The 18,602-nt window shown below is 42.6% G+C and overlaps 1 protein-coding gene across 6 annotated transcripts in view; it reads left to right on the top strand.

Annotated features, from left to right (window-relative positions):
- PRC1 (protein regulator of cytokinesis 1) overlaps positions 1–15,166 on the top strand; it is a 28,061-nt gene extending 12,895 nt beyond the window's left edge. For 2 of the 6 annotated variants that reach the window (XM_081228469.1, XM_081228472.1), the window contains exons 4-14: positions 491–724; positions 800–970; positions 2,006–2,155; positions 2,461–2,608; positions 3,377–3,513; positions 5,826–5,921; positions 7,248–7,394; positions 7,614–7,724; positions 10,570–10,680; positions 11,905–12,081; positions 12,406–12,564. In XM_081228469.1, the coding sequence (XP_081084595.1) occupies positions 491–724; positions 800–970; positions 2,006–2,155; positions 2,461–2,608; positions 3,377–3,513; positions 5,826–5,921; positions 7,248–7,394; positions 7,614–7,724; positions 10,570–10,680; positions 11,905–12,081; positions 12,406–12,549 (1,626 nt within the window). In that variant the 3' untranslated portion in view covers positions 12,550–12,564. Of the gene's footprint in view, positions 1–490; positions 725–799; positions 971–2,005; positions 2,156–2,460; positions 2,609–3,376; positions 3,514–5,825; positions 5,922–7,247; positions 7,395–7,613; positions 7,725–10,569; positions 10,681–11,904; positions 12,082–12,405; positions 12,565–13,985 lie in introns of those variants that run through there. The other 4 variants (XM_081228470.1, XM_081228474.1, XM_081228471.1 and 1 more) reach the window with 4 other exon arrangements.
- Positions 15,167–18,602: the final 3,436 nt, after the last annotated feature.

Raw genomic sequence — 18,602 nt, 5'->3', positions numbered from 1 at the left:
TTTTTTTTTAAATTTTCAATATGAAATTGGGTGAGAAGTTAGATGTACAGTGGTACATCTCCCTTAAATTATATGACAGTTCTTAGTTCACCAATGTTGAATAAAATTTATAGGACATACAACTGCCACTTTCTTTTTCTCCTGCGTATCAGTTAGGAGTAGAGCAAGGAGCACTACATTGATTTTTATGGGTTGAGTGATGTTTAGGGTTATTGGGATAAGCAGTTAGTTAGGAGCTAAATATACTACCCTACAGCTAGTTCAAAATAAGCTTTTCAACCAATTTTTACCTCTTGTAAAAGTGCCCTGGTACCTCTCCTTACTGGGGACCTTTGTTAGGGGACCTTCTTTGTGCCATATTCTGTTAGCTGTAAGTTGATTTATTTTTAAGTTTAACTAAAAGTCTGTCATCCTAGTCCTCTTTCGTTGTCTTCTCTTCCTTTGAAGAAATCCTCTTGGAACCTTAACAATAGTACATTGTCTCATACAGGAAGACGGAGAGACGACCATCTTGCAGCTAGAAAAGGATTTGCGCACTCAGGTAGAACTGATGAGAAAACAGAAAAAGGAGAGAAAACAAGAACTGAAACTACTTCAAGAACAAGATCAAGAACTGTGTGAAATTCTTTGCATGCCCCACTATGACATTGACAGCACCTCAGTTCCCAGCTTAGAAGAGCTGAGCCAGTTTAGACAACACGTGGCAACTTTGAGGGAAACAAAGGTGTGCTTACATTCATAGTTCCTAAAAGTCATTTGACTTTCCTCTAGGTATCTTGTAATCTTCTTTTTTTTATAGGCATCTAGGCGTGAGGAGTTTGTCAACATAAAGAGACAGATTATACTGTGTATGGAAGAATTAGAACACACACCAGACACAAGCTTTGAAAGAGATGTGGTCTGTGAAGATGAAGATGCCTTTTGTTTATCTTTGGAAAATATTGCAACACTACAGAAGTTGCTACGGCAGGTAATGTCTACTCAAATTATGGCCTGGGATCTCCATAGTATCCAGCAGTCTGAGAAAAATGCAGTTTTTTCCTTTAAGATAATGAGATAGGGCTTCCCTGGTGGCCCAGTGGTTAGGAATCCACCTGCCAATGCTGGGGACACGGGTTCAATCCCTGGTCCGGGAAGATCCTACGTACCGCAGAGCAACTGAGCCCATGCGCCACAAGTACTGAGCCTGCGCTCTAGAGCCTGCCAGCCACAACTACTGAGCCTGTGTGCCACAACTACTGAGCCTGCGCGCCTAGAGACTGTGCTCCGCAACAAGAGGAGCCACCACAATGAGAAGCCCTCGCACTACAACAAAGAGGAGCTCCCTCTAGCCGCAACTAGAGAAAGCCTGCCTGCAGCAACGAAGACACAATGCAGCCAAAAAAAAAATAATAATAATAATAATAGTATTATATGAAACACAACCTTGATTTTTTTTAAACAAAAACCTTAATTTATATATAGCTCTGAGAATGTGAAATTGAGTTGTTTTTTTTTTTAATGTTTATTCATTCATTCATTTAGGCTGCGCTGGGTCTTTGTTGTGGCACGCAGGATCTTTTTTAGTGGCGGCCTGTGGATTCCTTAGTTGCAACATGCAGACTCTTAGTTGCGGCATGCATGCGGGATCTAGTTCCCTGACCAGGGATCGAACCCTGGCCCCCTACATTGGGAGCAGGGAGTCTTACCCACTGGACCATGAGGGAAATCCCCTGAAATTGAGATTTTGGATGAAATAATAATAATCATTTGAATTAACTTAGTGTTTAATTGAAAAAAAATTTTTTTTAATTAAAAATTTGAATCCTAATTCTTGGGGTCTGAGATCCTACCATAATGACAGCCTTACAGTTTGTTTTCAGAAGTCATGAAAACACACCTCTTCACAGTCTTGTAAAAGTGCTTCTTCTCCATGTGGGTACAGATGTGTCTCTGTGGGAAGCCAGAGGGCCAGTTTTCTCTGTGCTGCTGTCTTTGCTATAACCACTGGCTTTCCTTGCTACAGCTGGAAATGCGAAAATCACAAAACGAAGCAGTGTGTGAGGGGCTGCGTGCGCAGATACGAGAACTCTGGGATAGGTTGCAAATACCTGCAGAAGAGAGAGAAGCTGTGGCCACAGTTATGACTGGGTCAAAGGCCAAGGTCCGGAAAGCGGTAAGAAACCCAAAGGGCGCTGGGTCAGCATTTTGGTGTCAAGTCTGATGTCTTTACCAGCTTCTGCCTTGAGTGAGCCTGTTTTTAAGACAAGCGTCAGAAAAGAGTGGCAGTAGCCTGCTCATCTTTTATCTTTCGCGTATGTTTCTTAGATTTCTGGCTCCTATGATGTCATTGTTATAAAGAGTGTTGACTTACCTCTGTGGTTTTGTATTGTAATTTTATTAAAAAGGGGGGAAATATTTTGCACACCTACGTGAATATACAAGTATGACAAGCACTTTTAACAGGTCTCTTTGTTTCAGCTGCAATTAGAAGTGGATCGGTTGGAAGAACTGAAAATGCAAAACATGAAGAAAGTGATTGAGGCAATACGAGTGGAGCTGGCTCAGTACTGGGACCAGTGTTTTTATAGCCAGGAGCAGAGACAAGCTTTTGCCCCTTACTATTCTGGTTCGTACAGAAGCGTCGCTCTTCATGTGGCCTGCTCACTTGTCTTTTACAAGTGCAGACATTCACTGGGAAGTATTTCCTCTACTGAACAGACATTGCTACCTTTCCAGGCCATTCAGCATAAATTGCCATTCCCGTTCAAATAAGCATTTGCAAATGCTATTGGGAAATAAGGGATCTCTTGGTTTCTGAAGCAGTATATCTCTGTAGCATGTAGTTGTGAAGCTCAAGTTTAGCAGGTGCTTACTCTGTGCCAGGCGCAATGTCAGACTCTTAACGGGATTATCTGACTTAATTCTCATGTCAAGAGATGAGTACACTGAGGCACATAAATGTTGAACAACCTAACCCAGAGACACACAACAGGTAAATGGCAGAGCCCACATTTGAGCCCACGAGGTATGACCCCAGGGCCCAATGGAATTCTAGTCTGACCTGAACTGAATATAAAGATGAAGCCGTCTTTACTAAATTCAACATTTTTGGACATTTTCTGTGACTCAGCCCTCTGTTGGGCAGGGTGGAAAGGAAGAATATGAACGAAACCTAAGACAAGGCAAGAGATGACAGAGTTTTGAGAATCTTAGTCCTTTTAGTCCACACCCTAGTCCCTTAGTCTCTAGTACCACCAGACTGATTGAGACAAACCTGGCTTTTATTATCCACAACATACACTTACTCGTGTATCATTTTTACTGTAAGGATTAGTAAATTGGGATACTAAACACTAGAGGGATTTTTTAAAACTACTGGGCCTATATCTTGCAGAGGACTACACAGAAAATCTGCTCCAACTCCATGATGCCGAGATTGTGCGGTTAAGAAACTACTATGAGGTTCACAAAGAACTCTTTGAAGGGGTCCAGAAGTGGGAAGAAAGCTGGAAGCTTTTCTTAGAGTTCGAGGTACTGCCTTAGTTTTTGTCTGTTTTCCTTAGAGTACAGTGAAGTGTTAAGAAAGCATTCCCTGTATAGAGTCAGAGGCCTGCTTCCTTTGCTCTTTACCAGGTTTCTAATACCATCTTTATCATTAAGTCTGTAAATTACTGCTAACCCATCTGTATTTGTCAAGCTTATATGCAGAAACATGTAAGAGAAAACCCCAAAACTAATGCCTTCAGTAAGGTTGAAGTTTCTTGCATAAAGGAAGTCTAAAGGTAGGCAGTGCAAGGCAGATATGGCTATTCCACAGTCAGGGGGTCCCAGGCTTCTCCAGCTCATAGCTCCTTTACCACTACGGGGTGGATCTTACCTTCCGGTCCAGGGTGATTCTAGAGCTCCCACCGTAGCATTTCAGGCAGTGTGGTGGAGGAGGGAACACAGAAGGCATTGCTCCTCCACCCCCTCTAAGAGGTTTTCCCAGGCTCTCTTCACAGCACTTCTGCTTAAATGCCACACCAACTACTGGCGAGGCTGGGAGAATCACTATCGCAGATAAATTCAGGTTCTATTACTAAGGAAGGAGAGAAAAATGGCTGTTGGGGCAGGCAACGAACATCCTGTACTCTTCCAACTTTTGTTATTATCTTAGAAAATTGCCTGGGTATTTGGAGCACATTTGTGTACTCTGAATTCCTTTTGTTTTGATAGACTTAGCACAAATCGATTCCCTTAGAGCATTTTAGAGCTCAGAACTGGGACTAGGACGAGGCAAGTGAAGCACCTTGGGCACGAAATTCAAGGAGACTCATTCTCAGGTTCATACTTGTCCTATTAGAGCTTGAACAGGCCTTTAGAGAATCTGGAGTTTAACTCCTTCAAGTTTCCAGGCGAGAAACTAGGACTCAGAAGTGGAAAAAAACTGTGAGAGCTCACAGCTGTTTAAGAGCAAGTGTTCTAGTCCTCAGTTACTCCTTACTTCTGGTTGAAAGCAAGAAGGAGTAATAAAAGTCAATAAAGAGCTCAGCCATGAACAAGAGTGAAATTTTGCCTTTTGCAACAACATGGATGGATCTATATTATGGTATAGGGTATTATACCCCATACCATAATATAGGGTATTATGCTTAGTGAAATAACTCAGAAAGGCAAATACTGTATGATACCACTTATATGTGGAATCTAGAAAATAAAACAAACTAGTGAATATAACAAAAAAGAAACAGACTCACAGATACAGAGAACAGACTAATGGTTACCAGAGGGGAGGGGGGAGGGGGGAGGGGCAATAAAGGGGTAGGGGTTTAAGAAGTACATACTATTATGTATAAAATAAATAAGCTACAAGGATATATTGTACAGCATGGAATATAGCTAATATTTTATAATAACTATAAATGGAGTATAAAGTTCAAAAATTGTGAATCACTGTGTTGTACACCTGAGACTTGTACTGTAAATCAGCTATACTTCAGTGTAAAAAAAAAACCATGTGTATACACACACACACACACACGCGCGCGCGCGCGACAGTAAAGAGCCAAATAAGCGACCCTTGTTTACATGCCGGTATTTAAGAAAAAATAAGAAACTAATTACCATTCCTTTTAGTTATTGCTCATAATCAAGCAGTCTGGAAAGGAAATAGAATTTATCAGTTTGGCCCCCAAATTGTCAAGATTGTTTCTAAACTTTTCTGATTATCTGCCCCAATTTTAGTGTATTCACCTAATTTATATTTACAAATTATACACTTATATTACTGTTCTGATATACTGTATACACTGTAGAATAACAAAAAACAGAAAAGTTAAAAAGAATAAGAACCCTAACATTTTACATTTTTTGTCCATTTTGTGAGGGTTAATTTAATAAAAGCCAGATTATCTATAAACTCCTTAACTGAGCATATTTAAGCTGCATTGTCTCAATATGCTGGAAGTGAGTGGGCAAGTAGGGGTGCCACCACCAAACCCTCTGAGTGTAGACCTCCCCCTTGTCCTTCCGCATACCCCATTTCCTGTTGGTGACATCTGAACTCAGGAAGGGAGCCAGTGACATTGTGCATTAAATATTAAAGCCTGTCTTACTTTTTAGACTAAAAAGGAAACACTAGTTTTCCTGCACCCCAGTGTATGATCTTGAATATGCCTTAGAGTGTTCACACCCCACTCCCTGCCTTAGAAAGCCACGATTTCTCACTGCTAAAAGTGGATGGGAATGCAAAATTCTGAAGTCTCCCCAGAAATATGTATCTGTTTATGAGAGTGAGGATTCTTAGCAGACGTGACTGGTCTGACTGTCGGGGGTTCACTCTAATTAAAATGTATTTTTCACAGAGAAAAGCTTCAGATCCAAGTCGATTTACAAATCGTGGAGGAAATCTTCTAAAAGAAGAAAAGCAGCGAGCCAAGCTCCAAAAAACACTCCCTAAGGTAATATTGTTACTGAAAGAGTTTTTGGTGCTTGGCTACAAAATGCCTCACTTTTTGTATATCTCTTGCTTTGAATCATTTTTCCTTAGGTAAAGGATAATAAGTATATACTGGGCCTACCTAGTACAAGCAACTGAATATCAAGTTTTACTAACTTTTTAGGGCTGCCATAACAAAGTACCAGAGACTGGGTGGTTTAAACAACAGAAATTCACTTTCTCACAATTCTGGACGCTAGAAGTCTGAGATCCAGGTGTCAGCAGAGCTGCTTCCTTCCGAGGCTGTTCTCCTGGCTCCAGACAGTAGTCTTCTCCCTGTATCTTCACATGGGCTTCCTTCTGCTTGTGTCTGTATCCAAATCTTCTTATACGGCTACCAGTCATGTTGGATTAGGACCCACCCTAATGACCTCATTTTAACTTAATTACCTCTGTGTCCCAATAAAGCCACATTCTGAGGTACTGGGGATTAAGACTTCAACATATGAATTTGGCAGGGGGCATAATTCAGCCCGTAACACAAGGTAACCTTTTGAGAAAGTGTTTTGGACTTCATTACTATTCTTTTTTTTTTTTTTTTTTTTTTTTTTTTTTTTTGCGGTACGCGGGCCTCTCACTGTTGTGGCATCTCCCGTTGTGGAGCACAGGCTCCAGACACGCAGGCTCAGCGGCCATAGCTCACGGGCCCAGCCGCTCCGCGGCATGTGGGGTCCTCCCGGACCGGGGCACGAACCCGTGTCCCCTGCATCGGCAGGTGGACTCCCAACCACTGCGCCACCAGGGAAGCCCACTATTCTCTATTTTAATAATAATAGTTAACATTTATTGAATTAAGTGCCATATACTGTTTCCAAGTGCTTTCCATTTTATTAATTCATTTAATTGTCACAACATCCTTAAGAGGTTGCTATTATTAATTCCATTTTTACAGATGAGGAAACAGGCACTGAGAACTTAAGTAACTTGCCTACCTCTTCACAGCCAGTAAGATGTAGATTCCAGATTGGAGCCCAGATAGTGCCGCTCTAGCGTACACTGCATATTTAATGTTGCTGGTCTCCCCCAGTGCTGCCTCCAACTTTGGGCGCCAAAACTGTAGTGGTCAGGCTCTGGGTTCTCGCCTTTTCCCACCTTCATGTGTATTATGAATGAACCATCCCAAGACTGATTTCTGGCCGCTCCAACCTGTTGCCACGTGGGTCCAGCTACCTGAAGTCAGGCTAATGATACTCTGGGGAGGGAGGAGGCATTCTTTGGGAGAATCATTTCTTTTGGGCTTCACACCAAAAGTTTGAAGTAATTAACATGTCCTTGTTTCTGGTCTCAGTTGGAAGAGGAGTTGAAAGCAAGGATTGAAATGTGGGAACAGGAGCATTCAAAGGCATTTGTGGTGAATGGGCAGAAATTCATGGAGTACGTAACAGAACAGTGGGAGATGCACCGACTGGAGAAAGAGAGAGCCAAGCAGGAACGAGTAAGTGAACCCAGTTTGGGAGGAGGAGAAGACAGCATGAGTGAGCAGCCCAGAGTCTCTGCCAGGGCTCTAGGTTGGATGAAGAAGGAGTAGCTCATGGCAGCTCTTTTTAGCTCTGGGTGCAGAGACTTGCGCTAGATTTCTGGCCCTGCCTCTGCCCCCATCCCAGACCTGTTCTCCTTCTGGGATTTGTCACTCTTGCTTCTGACTTTCACATAGCAACTAAAGAACAAGAAGCAAACTGAGACAGAGATGCTCTATGGCAGTATTCCGCGAACACCCAGCAAGCGGCGAGGACTGGCACCTGGCACGCCAGGCAAAGTGCGCAAGGTAAACAAAAGGCTGCATGAACTGCCATGTCTGAGGCATTTTTGAGGCTAGGGCTCTGCCCATCTCTTGCCTTCTGTCCTGCAGAGATGGGAAAGACTTTTTCTAGCCTTCCAGGTTGAGTCCATTTGACAGTGTGAATGCAATTCTGCAGTTCAATCCTGAGTAGGGTCTTGACAGTGACAGTCGAGGAGTGGCCAGCTTTGATGTGTGCCAGTTGTTGAGTCCCAGATTAAACTCGGGAGCCAGCAGCTGCCAACATTCTGTAATGATGAGAACCTTCAGAGGTTCATTCTGTAATTCCAACAAGTGACCATGGCACTATGTGAAAGAAGACTTTTATGCCTGGCAAATGGGATACCTAATACTCGTTAATCTCTAGAGCAGGAAATCAGGGAGTTCTTCCTTCCTTCTTTCTTTCTTTCTTTCTTCCTTTGTTTTTTTAAAACCGTTTCTTTAATAAATGAAGTGGAGCATTATTTTCCTTTTCCCTTGCAACTCATATTTTATAACACATAAAATGTTTTAAAAATCACCTGTAATGTAACTCCAGGAGAACCAATGAGAATATTTGGTGTTTTTCCTGCTTCTGTAAAAAGCTTTTTAAAATAGTGTATTTTCACAAAATAGAGATCACATATAATTTTGATTTCTGCTTTTTCCCTAGTTGGTATTGGTTGTGATTTTTTTTTTCATAGCATCAAACTTTCTTCAAATAACATGCTCATTCTTAGCTATATATTCTATTCTTTTGACATAGTGTCATTTACTAAACTAGTTCCCTATTGTTTGATATTAGGTACTTAATTTTTATTAGGAAAATAATGTGACGAAATTTTTAAAACGTGTTACAAAATTCTAGAAAGGTGTTTTTTTTTGGCTGTGTTGGGTCTTTGTTGCTGTGTGTGGGCTTTCTCTAGTTGCGGTGAGCAGGGAGGGGCTACTCTTCATTGCGGTGCGCGGGCTTTTCATTGTGGTGGCTTCTCGTTGCAGAGCATGGGCTCTAGGCGTGCAGCCTTCAGTAGCTGCAGCACGTGGGCTCAGTAGTTGTGGCACACGGGCTTAGTTGGTCTGCGGCATTTGGGATCTTCCCGGACCAGGGACTGAACCCATGTCCCCTGCATTGGCAGGCAGATCCTTAACCACTGTGCCACCAGGGAAGTTCGAAAGGTTTGTTTTCATTAAAAGTTTGAGAATCTCTCTATTAGATGCTGAGAACACAAAGATAAAGTGATACGGCCCATGATCTCAAGAGTGCTGCATTCAAACATTTCTCAAGTGCTGGCTGCACTGATCATTCAGTCTGTGATACCAAAGCAGTTATAACAGTGTACGCTTCCAGTGGTAGTGCCTAAGTGCTACGCTGGCTCCAATCTTTGCCAACATGTGATATTTTCAGACTTTACAATTTTTGCCCATCTGATGGGTGTGAAGTAATGTCTCATTAAAATTTTAGTTTGCATTTTCCTAATTACTAATGAAGTTGAACCTTCTGCCATGTTCATTAGCCTTCTGGATTTCCTATTCTGAGAAGTTTTTGACAGTTTTTCTGTTGGAACATTTGTTTCCTTCTTGCACATTTTATAGGAATTCTTTGTATGTTCTGGATGCTATTTCCTTGTCGGTTGTGTTACAGTAGCTTTTCCCGGCATTTGTGTGTGTCTTCTGTAGCTTGTCATTTTTTTTTTTTTTTTTGGTTGTGCCGGGTCTTAGTTGTGGCAGGTGGGCTCCTTAGTTGTGGCATGCGAACTCTTAGTTGCGGCATGCATGTGGGATCTAGTTCCCTGACCAGGGATCGAACCCAGGCCCCCTGCATTGGTAGCTCAGAGTCTTAACCACTGTGCCACCAGGGAAGTCCCTGTAGCTTGTCTTTTTACTCTTTATGGTGTTTTGTTGATGAACAAAAAGTTCTTAATATAGTAAAAATGTTTTCAACCTGTTTTCTTAATGGCTTGTACTTGCAAATAACCTACCCAGGACCTGAGGCACACAGATATTTTCCTGTGTTGTATTTCCTAGTTTGTGTCTTGTATCTGAATAGTCTTGCTATCCCATTTAAGGTTTTTAATCCACCTAGAGTTTTTCCAATTAAAGAAAAAGCTTACAGCTTTAGTGAATAAAGTAGACACATAATATTTAAAGTGTACCCATTAATAAGCTGTGATATATGTATGCACCGTGAAACCCTCACCACAATCAAGACAATGAACAATACCCATCACACCCAAAGTTTCCTTTTGCCCCTTTGTTTTCTCTTTGCTTCCCTTACCACCCATTTCCCTCCCCCCACCCACTTCCCACTAGCTCCTGGCAACTGCAGCTTTGCTCTGTTACTATTGATTAGTTTGCATTTTCTAACATTTTATATAAATAGAATCATACAGTATATATACTTCTGTGTCTGACTTTTTTCATCTGTTGTTGCATGTATCGGTAGGTTACCCCTTTTTATTGTTGAACAGTATTCCATTGGACGTATATACCACAATTTGCTTATCTAGTTGCCTGTGTTGATGGATATTTGGCTTAATTCTAGTTTTCTGGCTGCCACACATAAAGCTGCTATAAATATTTATATGTAAGTCTTTGTATGGATATATGCTTTCATTTCTCTTGGGTAAATACCCAAGAATGATATGGCTGGGTCTTATGATAGTTGTCTGTTTAACTTTTGGAAACAAAATGGTTGTCCCATTTTATGGAACAGTGAACGCTTTTCACAGGTGTCTTCAAAGCTCTTCACCATGAAAAACAATCTTAGACTGCTTCCCATCCTCACTCTCTGTAGTGTAGGGATGGGCTGCTAAGCATGTCATCTCACATCAGTAATCTCTTTTCTTCTCCTTAGCTGAACACTACCACTGTGTCCAATGCTACGGCCAACAGCAGCATTCGGCCTGTCTTTTCGGGGACAGTCTGCCGCTCCCCCGTGTCTCGCCTTCCACCTTCTGGCAGCAAGGTTAGTATGCTCTGTGTACAAGCACATCCCCGACACTGCCCCAACCTATGTACTCCGGGGACTGCTGGGAGGTGGAGAGATTGAATACTGTCCTCTGGACTGAGAAGGAACTTTGAGGCCGAAAAACAAAGCAGGCAGCTTCATAAAGTGCAATTATGAAGTTTATTGTGGGTAACTTGCATACAGGCAGGATCGGGCAGACAATGACCCAGAGGCATTTGCAGCTGCACTCAAGCGCGAAAGAGATACGGGGGGATTTAAGGGGGCCAAAGCTAAAAACAGAATCTGACTACTAGGGAGGAGCACATCTGTAGTGACAGGAACTGGGTGGTTTTCCTCCTGCCAGGGTCTCAAGACCATTAATCATCTACATCAGCAAAAGGCATTCTTCCAGTTTTCTTAGCAGATGAAGGCAAGGGTCAAAGTTGATAGGGAACTTATCTGGCTTGGCCTCATTCCTTGTAAGCTGAAGCTCAGTCATGCAGGAAGGGGAGGGGATGGGACTGTAGGCCTAAGATGGAGCTGACAAAAAGGAGTCAGTATGGTTCAGCCATACAGGGCCCCACCTAACTTGTTCCAGTTTCTAAGATCCCTGGATTCGGTTATCGAGATGCTGAAAGTTGACAGATGTAAGCTAGCTAATCTGTCAAAAACTAAATGAGAGAAGAGAATGGTCATTTTGAGCCCCGTCCGGTATCACAGGAAGCACTGGGATGTGACTGGGAAACTGAAGAGTTTCCATAGGCTTAGTTCAAAGCCTGGTCTTCAGTTGCTACTGAGTGAGGTCCTTGCATGTGGGTTCCAGCCCAGTGACACTGGACAACTAGATGCAGATAGGTACTCTCACCCAAGGAGGGAGTGAGGAGTGCGTGCTAAAATGTGTTCAGTCTTTCAGGTATTTTACAGACGATGCTCAAGATAAGGGTTCTGCAGATCATTAAGAATTTGTATGTTTTTAAACCAAAAGTAGGGACTTCCCTGGTGGTCCAGTGGTTGGGACTCCATGCTTCCAACGCGGGGGGTGTGGGTTTGATCCCTGGCTGGGGAATAAGATCCCGCATGCCGCACGGCGTGGCCAAAAGATAAAAATTTTAAAAATAAAATAAGCCAGAAGTATAGGATTACAGACACACGAATAATATAAAGATGGTATCAGCCTTGGATAATTTGTGTGTGTGGTCATTATAAGGATGATACATTGGTCGATCTTTCTTTTCTCTGTAGCCAGTCACCACTTCCACCTGTTCGGGGAAAAAAACACCCCGTGGCATCAAGCATGGAGCCAACAAGGAGAACCTGGAGCTCAATGGCAGCATCCTCAGCGGTGGGTACCCTGCCTCGACCCCCCCACGACGCAACTTCAGCATTAATTCTGTTGCCAGCACCTATTCTGAGTTTGCGGTAATTCACCTTTTCTAATATCTACCAGTCCCTGGGGAGCACACAGTTGGGGCAGAGTGGGTATCTTCCCAAGGGCACCCAGGCTATTAGTTAGGGCAGTTCTTTGGAGGCTGAGAATCCCTTTCCTGACTTGACCATGGCGTGAGGTGGGGTGGGTTAAGGGTGGTGTATAGGAAGAAAGATGGCAGCAGCAGGCAGACATTTGACCTGGATCCTTCTGCGTAAGAAATACCATTCCCTGGCTGCAGGAGGTGAGCCTTCTCATCACTGCCTGGTGCTCTCTTGGTGGAGTTCTTGGTAATTGTCTCAATTCTTCGTTCTTAGGAGGATCCGTCCCTCTCTAACAGCTCCACTGTTGGGCTTCAGGTCTGTATGGCAACCCCTGCGTTTCCCATGTCCCTTTTCCAGACTGATCTGTCATCTGCTGGCTTCATTCCCATCTGGGCACAGGGCTACACTAACCAATAATCTCAGCTGTACTATCATAAAACCTTTTTTTTAACAAAGGAAGCAGGAATTCCTAATACAGACTTCAGAAATAATAAATATCTGGCTTAAGTTCCCAACAGACTGACTAACCTGCCGATTAACTTGTTCAGACTTGAATTGGATTCTCAGCCCCATCTAAAGTCAGGCAAAGTTTTTTTATCATGTTATTTCACAACAGAAAACTTTCACCCTCCCCAGTTGTGACATTAAAGGCCTCCAATGTGCTGCAAGGAATAGAGGCCCCACCACGTGGGGAGGGGAGCCCCAGCTGTGTGCTGCCTATGAGGTTCTTGGCCTGTGTGCTGATTACTTCCTGGAGTATATATATGTCTTACTAACCCCTCAGAGCTGAACTGCCAACTTTCTGTCTACTCTGAGCTAGCCAATGCTCGTTTCTTTGCCTTTGCCTATTTTCCACCACATTGAGCTGCTAAAGCATATATGAGGCACTGGAAGAAAGTAATTTTTTCCCACAGTGCTCTTCAGCTCCTAGTAACGTACTCCACATTTACCAACACTTAACTGCAGTGCGCTTTCCTTAACAATGTGTGTTCTCTCTTCCCTCAGTATCTAGCTGTTGAGAGGTAAGCCTGCCCCTCACCTTTGTGGGGGATACTGAGTTAAAGCCTAGGGCATCGACTCTCTTGCTGCAGTGATGGAGAATGTGACAGCTGCCCAAGGCTATCGTTCATTTTGAGCACTGAAGCTAGCTTTATATTCTTTTACTTTTGTCAAGTTACTTGACAGGGGTGGTTCTACCTATAGAAGGTGGGTATTTGTCACTCTGGCTAGCTGATTGCTGGACAGAGTCCAGCTTTCTCGTGTGTTTGCTCAGCCAAGCCCACTTCATCCACTTGCTGCTTACATATATCTGTTTCTCTCTGGCTAGGCTGAGGGAGATTCTTCTGGTTTTGGTTGCTATGGCTGGTAGACTCCACCAGGCAGCACTGAAGCCAGTAGACTAACCTCTACTAACATCTGTCCTTTCTCAGTGGTCATTCCTGCTCTGTCTTCTGCTTCTATACCATGTGCTCCAGCATGAGATCAAATCACCAGCAGGTTACAAGGCCCTCAGCCCCAGGGATTGGTAGATATATGTTCTGGCCCATTGTTTCCTAAAGGGCTCAAAAGACCAAAGCTTGTTGCCTACCTAGCTTGACAACTCAGAGAGTACTTTGTGAAATATAAGGGATTTCTATTCTGTGAGGTTTTAATAGAATGGACTGGCTGAGGAAAGGGATCAAGGGGCATATGTACACATGCTTAATCTGTGACTAAGATGTTCAGAGTCCCTCCCCTTTTGTTCCTAACACAGCCTGTGCGGGGCTGTATGCTGACACTCACCTGTGCTTACAAGGGCAGGGGATGTACGAGAGGGGACAGTAACGCCACTGATGTTATTTATTTTTCAACAGCAAGAACTTTCAAAGGCTTCCAAATCTGATGCTACTTCTCGAATCCTCAATTCAACCAACATCCAGTCCTGAGAAGCCCTGATCAGTCATCCAGCTAAGGTTTCCTATGCCCTGTGCCTAATTATACAGGGGTGGCTTTAATGTTTCTTCAGCTTAGATGTGCTTGAAGGCCTGGACAGGTTCCATTACCATGGGCCTAACTTACAGAAGTGAATGAGTTACAGATGAGAGTCCATCATAAGCTTAGTATGTCCTTAGACACTTGGTTTTATTTTGACTCAAGAAATACATTAAAACATAGTTCATAGCAGTAAGCGTAAATTTTAGCACATCGAACCTAATTTCTTTCCCTACCCCGTAACTGTACTTGCTAAAGCATGCTCAAGGGCTTGTTTTACTTGACCATTGTGTAGTTAAATGATTGACTATGCCCAAGCTTGGGGTATGGTACATGAAGTAGTTTTTGGCTTGTACACTTATAATTAGCAATTAACGTCTTTTTTGTTTAGGGATGTTCAGTTAATGCTATAGCTTCAGTAGCTTTGCTCTCACCTAAAGGCCTGTCCCCACCACACAGGACAGCCTTCCTCCTGATGAAGATGTCTGTGTGTCAGAAGTTGGGATGGCCTGACTCACAGCCAAAGAGGTGACAGGGAGGCTGGGAGCACCTTTGTTAAATTGTGTACAGTTTTGTTATATAGGCCAGTGCTGTGGGGGTATGTGTGTGAACACACGTACTTGTCTGAACTCTGCTGCTTCAGTTTTTCTCTGGGTCCAGTTCCCCATCCCTGTGCCCCCTGTGCCTGAGTTCCTCCACCCTCTGCACTTGCCAGCCAAGTTGGGAGGCTGTTTGGATGGGTTGGGCCGTTTCTGTCGTGGAGATCTGGAACTTTGCACATATCAGTACTGGGGAGCTGTTCCTGCTGTAGCATCCACGATGAGGCTCCTTCTTTACCTACCCTATGTATCAGTCACTACTGTGCTCCCCAAAGCACTATTATTTATTCTCCGTCTGCCTGCACCAGTACTACTGGCAGCACAGTAAATGGTTCTTGGAAGCTTACCAGTGTGGATTTGGTCTGTGTCAGCCATGCTGTTCAGGCATACATATAAACGTCCTGATTTTAAAATATAAATATTCTTAAAAATAAATTAAAATGTGTGTACTTATATTTCAGAGACATATCCTGTGGTGTGTGTTTTCATTGTTCCCCATGTCACTTTTTGGTTGGTTTTTGTCTGTGGAAAACAGAAAAGACTAAAAGAACATACAGGAAATTTTTAGTCGGGAGTATGATTTTCACATTCTTTTGAGTGTTTCGAAATTACGAACATCTCTTATCCTGAGAAAAGAGGTTTTTTTAGAGGAATAAAAAGCCTAAATCCTGATGTATAAAGAGGCTGAGGTACTATTAGGAAACTCTGGTTTCATTGCTATGTACAAGTCTTTGTATGGAGATATATTTTCTTTTGGCTAAATACCTAGGAGTGGAATGGCTGCATCATACATATGGTAGGTGTATGTTTTAACTTTTTAAGGAACTGCCAAACAGTTTTCCAAAGTGGTTGGACTATTTTACATTCTCATTAATAAGGTATAAGGGTTCCAATTTCTTCTTTTTTTAAACATTTATTTTTGGCTGTGTTGGGTCTTTGTTGCTGCACGCAGGCTTTCTCTAGTTGTGAGTGGGGACTACTCTTCATTGCAGTGCGTGGGCTTCTCATTGTGGTGGCTTCTCTTGCTGTGAAGTGTGGGCTCTAGGTGTGCGGGCTTCAGTAGTTGCAGCATGTGGGCTCAGTAGTTGTGGCTCGTGGGCTCTAGAGCGCAGGCTCAGTGGTTGTGGTGCACGGGCTTAGTTGCTCCATGGCATGTGGGATCTTCCCAGACCAGGGATCGAACCCGTGTCCCCTGCACTGGCAGGTGGATTCTTAACCACTGTGCCACCAGGGAAGTCCCTGAAGGTTCCAATTTCTTCAATCTTTTCCAACACTTTGTATGGTCAGTCTTTATAATTTTAGCCATTTTAGTGGCTGTGAAATGGTATCTCATTGTGGTTGGAATTTTCACTTCCCTAATGACGTTTAACATCTTTTTGTGTACTTTTTCGCCATCATTCTTATCTTCTTTGGTAAAGTACCTGTTTACTATTTTTGGCCATGTTAAAAATTAAATTGTATTTGTTTTTTATTTTTTTGGCTGTGCCCATGTGGCTTATAGGATCTTAGATCCTCAACCAGGGATCGAACCCAGGCTCTCAGCAGCGGAAGTGCGGAGTCCTAATCACTGGACTGCCAGGGAATTCCAGAGCTGTGTTCTTACTGTTGAGTTTTGAGAGCTCTCTATATATCCTGCATACAAGTTCTTTTATCCAGGTGTATGTTTTGCAAAGATCTTGTGCCCATCTGTGGCTTCTTTTTGTTTTCTTGAAGTATAATTGAGATACATTATATTAATTTCAGGCTGCTTTAATTCTTTCAACCGTGTCACTGAAGAGCAGAGGTATAATTTTGATGAAATCCATTTGTTCTTTGGATTGTACTGCTGTTACTCTAAGAAATCTTTACCTAACCCAAGATGATAAAGGTTTTCTCCTAGAAGTTTAAAGTTTTCAGTTTTACATTTACGTCTGATGCATTTTGGCTCTCTGTATCATCTATCTGTATGGCTCCAGGTATGGCTTTAAGTTCATTCTTTTTGCATACAGGTAGCCAGTTGTCCAGCACTATTAGCTGAAAAGCTAAACCTTCTCCACTGTACATTTCTGTTCCACTAATCTATTTGTCCTAATGACAGTACTACCCTGCCTTAATTACTGAGGATTAATACGAATTCTTGAAATCAGGTAATGTTAGTTTTCTAACTTGGTGCTTTTAAACGTTATTTTTTCTGTTCTGGTTACTGTGCATTTCTGTATGAGTTTTAGGAAAAAAGCTTGTCAATTTCTACCCAAAAATCTGGTAGGATTTTTATTGGCATTGCATTGAATCTGTAGACCAACTGAGGGAGAACTGACGACCCCCAAACAAGGCATATCTCTCCATTTATTTAGGTTTTCTTTAATTTCTCTCAGTATTTTGTAGGTCATGTTTACAGATCTTTCACATCTTTGTCAGATTTATCCCAAAGTATTTCAGGTTTCTTGATGCTATTGTAAATGGTATTTTCTAATTAGAATTTCTGGTTGTTGCTTGGGTACATATAGCAGTTGATTTTGTATATTGCTCTTGTATCCTGCAACCTTGCAAAACTCACTTATAAAAAGAAAAGTGAGAAAAAAAAATACACTCTTTACAGATGATTGGCTTTGTGTTGGAGCAACCCTTTACTGCTTAGCCAGGCTGTGTACAACTCTGCCTTAGCTTTCAGTCCTGCTTGTGTGGAGCCTGAATGCTAGACATGAAAGCTTATTATTTTCTCAGGCATTTCTGAGCAAATATCCAGCCCTGGGCATGTGTTATGCTTTGATTCCCCAGTATGATGTGGGACCTTTTAAAAGGCCTTTCTCCCTATTATATCCTTTCCCAACCTCTTTCTTCCCAGATCTTTCCCTTGTCCAGGTTATTGCAGGCAATACTTGTGCCTTTAAATATTTTCAGCAAAAGCTGCCCAGCCCTGGGAACACTATGTCTGGCAAAACAAAGGTGAGCTCTTGCACTGGTCCTCCAGGGAGCCGCCAGATAGCCAGTAACCCACAACCACCATTCTGTGAGAACTGTTTTCCTCCCTCTGGTACTAGCAACCCACCACCCAAGTGACTTCCAGGAAATTTAACAGATCAGTGCCCTTATGTTCCCCCTTCTTTTTTTCCCTTTTGGGAGTCAGATGTTAAAGACTAGGACATTCATAAGTATCTGCATATATGGGGAAAATTAGAAAGTGACCACAATACCTAAGGAAAGGCTCAGAAAAGATATTACATTTACACCTCAGGCTGATCCTTGGTACAGAGACAGCCTACGACAATTCAGAAAAACAAAACAATGGCAAACCCTGGGGAAGGGGGAGAATCTGATTCCCAGAGTTACCATACTACCAGATTCAAATGTCCAGTGTTCAACAAAAAAGTCACAAGGCATGCAAAGAAACATTAGCGTATGGCCCATTCAAAAGAAAATAAATCACCAGAATATTGTCCCTGAAAAAGACTTAATGGCAGCTATATTAGACAAAGACTTGGAAAAAATAGTCCTGGGGACCTCCCTGGTGATGCAGTGGTTAAGAATCCACCTACCAATGCAGGGAACATGGGTTCAAGCCCTGGTCCGGGAAGATCCCACATGCCGCAGAGCAACTAAGCCCGTGCACAACTACTGAGCCCGTGTGCCACAACTACTGAAGCCCACGTGCCTAGAGCCCATGCTCCGCAACAAAGAGAAGCCACTGCAGCCCGCGCACCACAGTGAAGAGTAGCCCCCGCTAGCCGGGGCTTAATATTTATTTTTATATTAACATCTATATTTATATAAATATTAATATTTAATATTAATTAAAAATAACCAGTGGATCAAAGAGGAAATCACAGGGGAAATTAGAAAATACTTAGAATGAATAAAAAAACAAAGCATACCAAAACTTATGGGATGCAGCAAAAGCAGTGCTAAGGGGAAATTATAGCT

Source organism: Mesoplodon bidens (genome assembly GCF_964165515.1).
Source record: "Mesoplodon bidens genome assembly, chromosome: 3".
Lineage (NCBI taxonomy): Eukaryota > Metazoa > Chordata > Mammalia > Artiodactyla > Ziphiidae > Mesoplodon > Mesoplodon bidens.
Note: the sequence above shows the minus strand (reverse complement) of the source record. Positions and strands in the feature narration are given on the sequence as shown.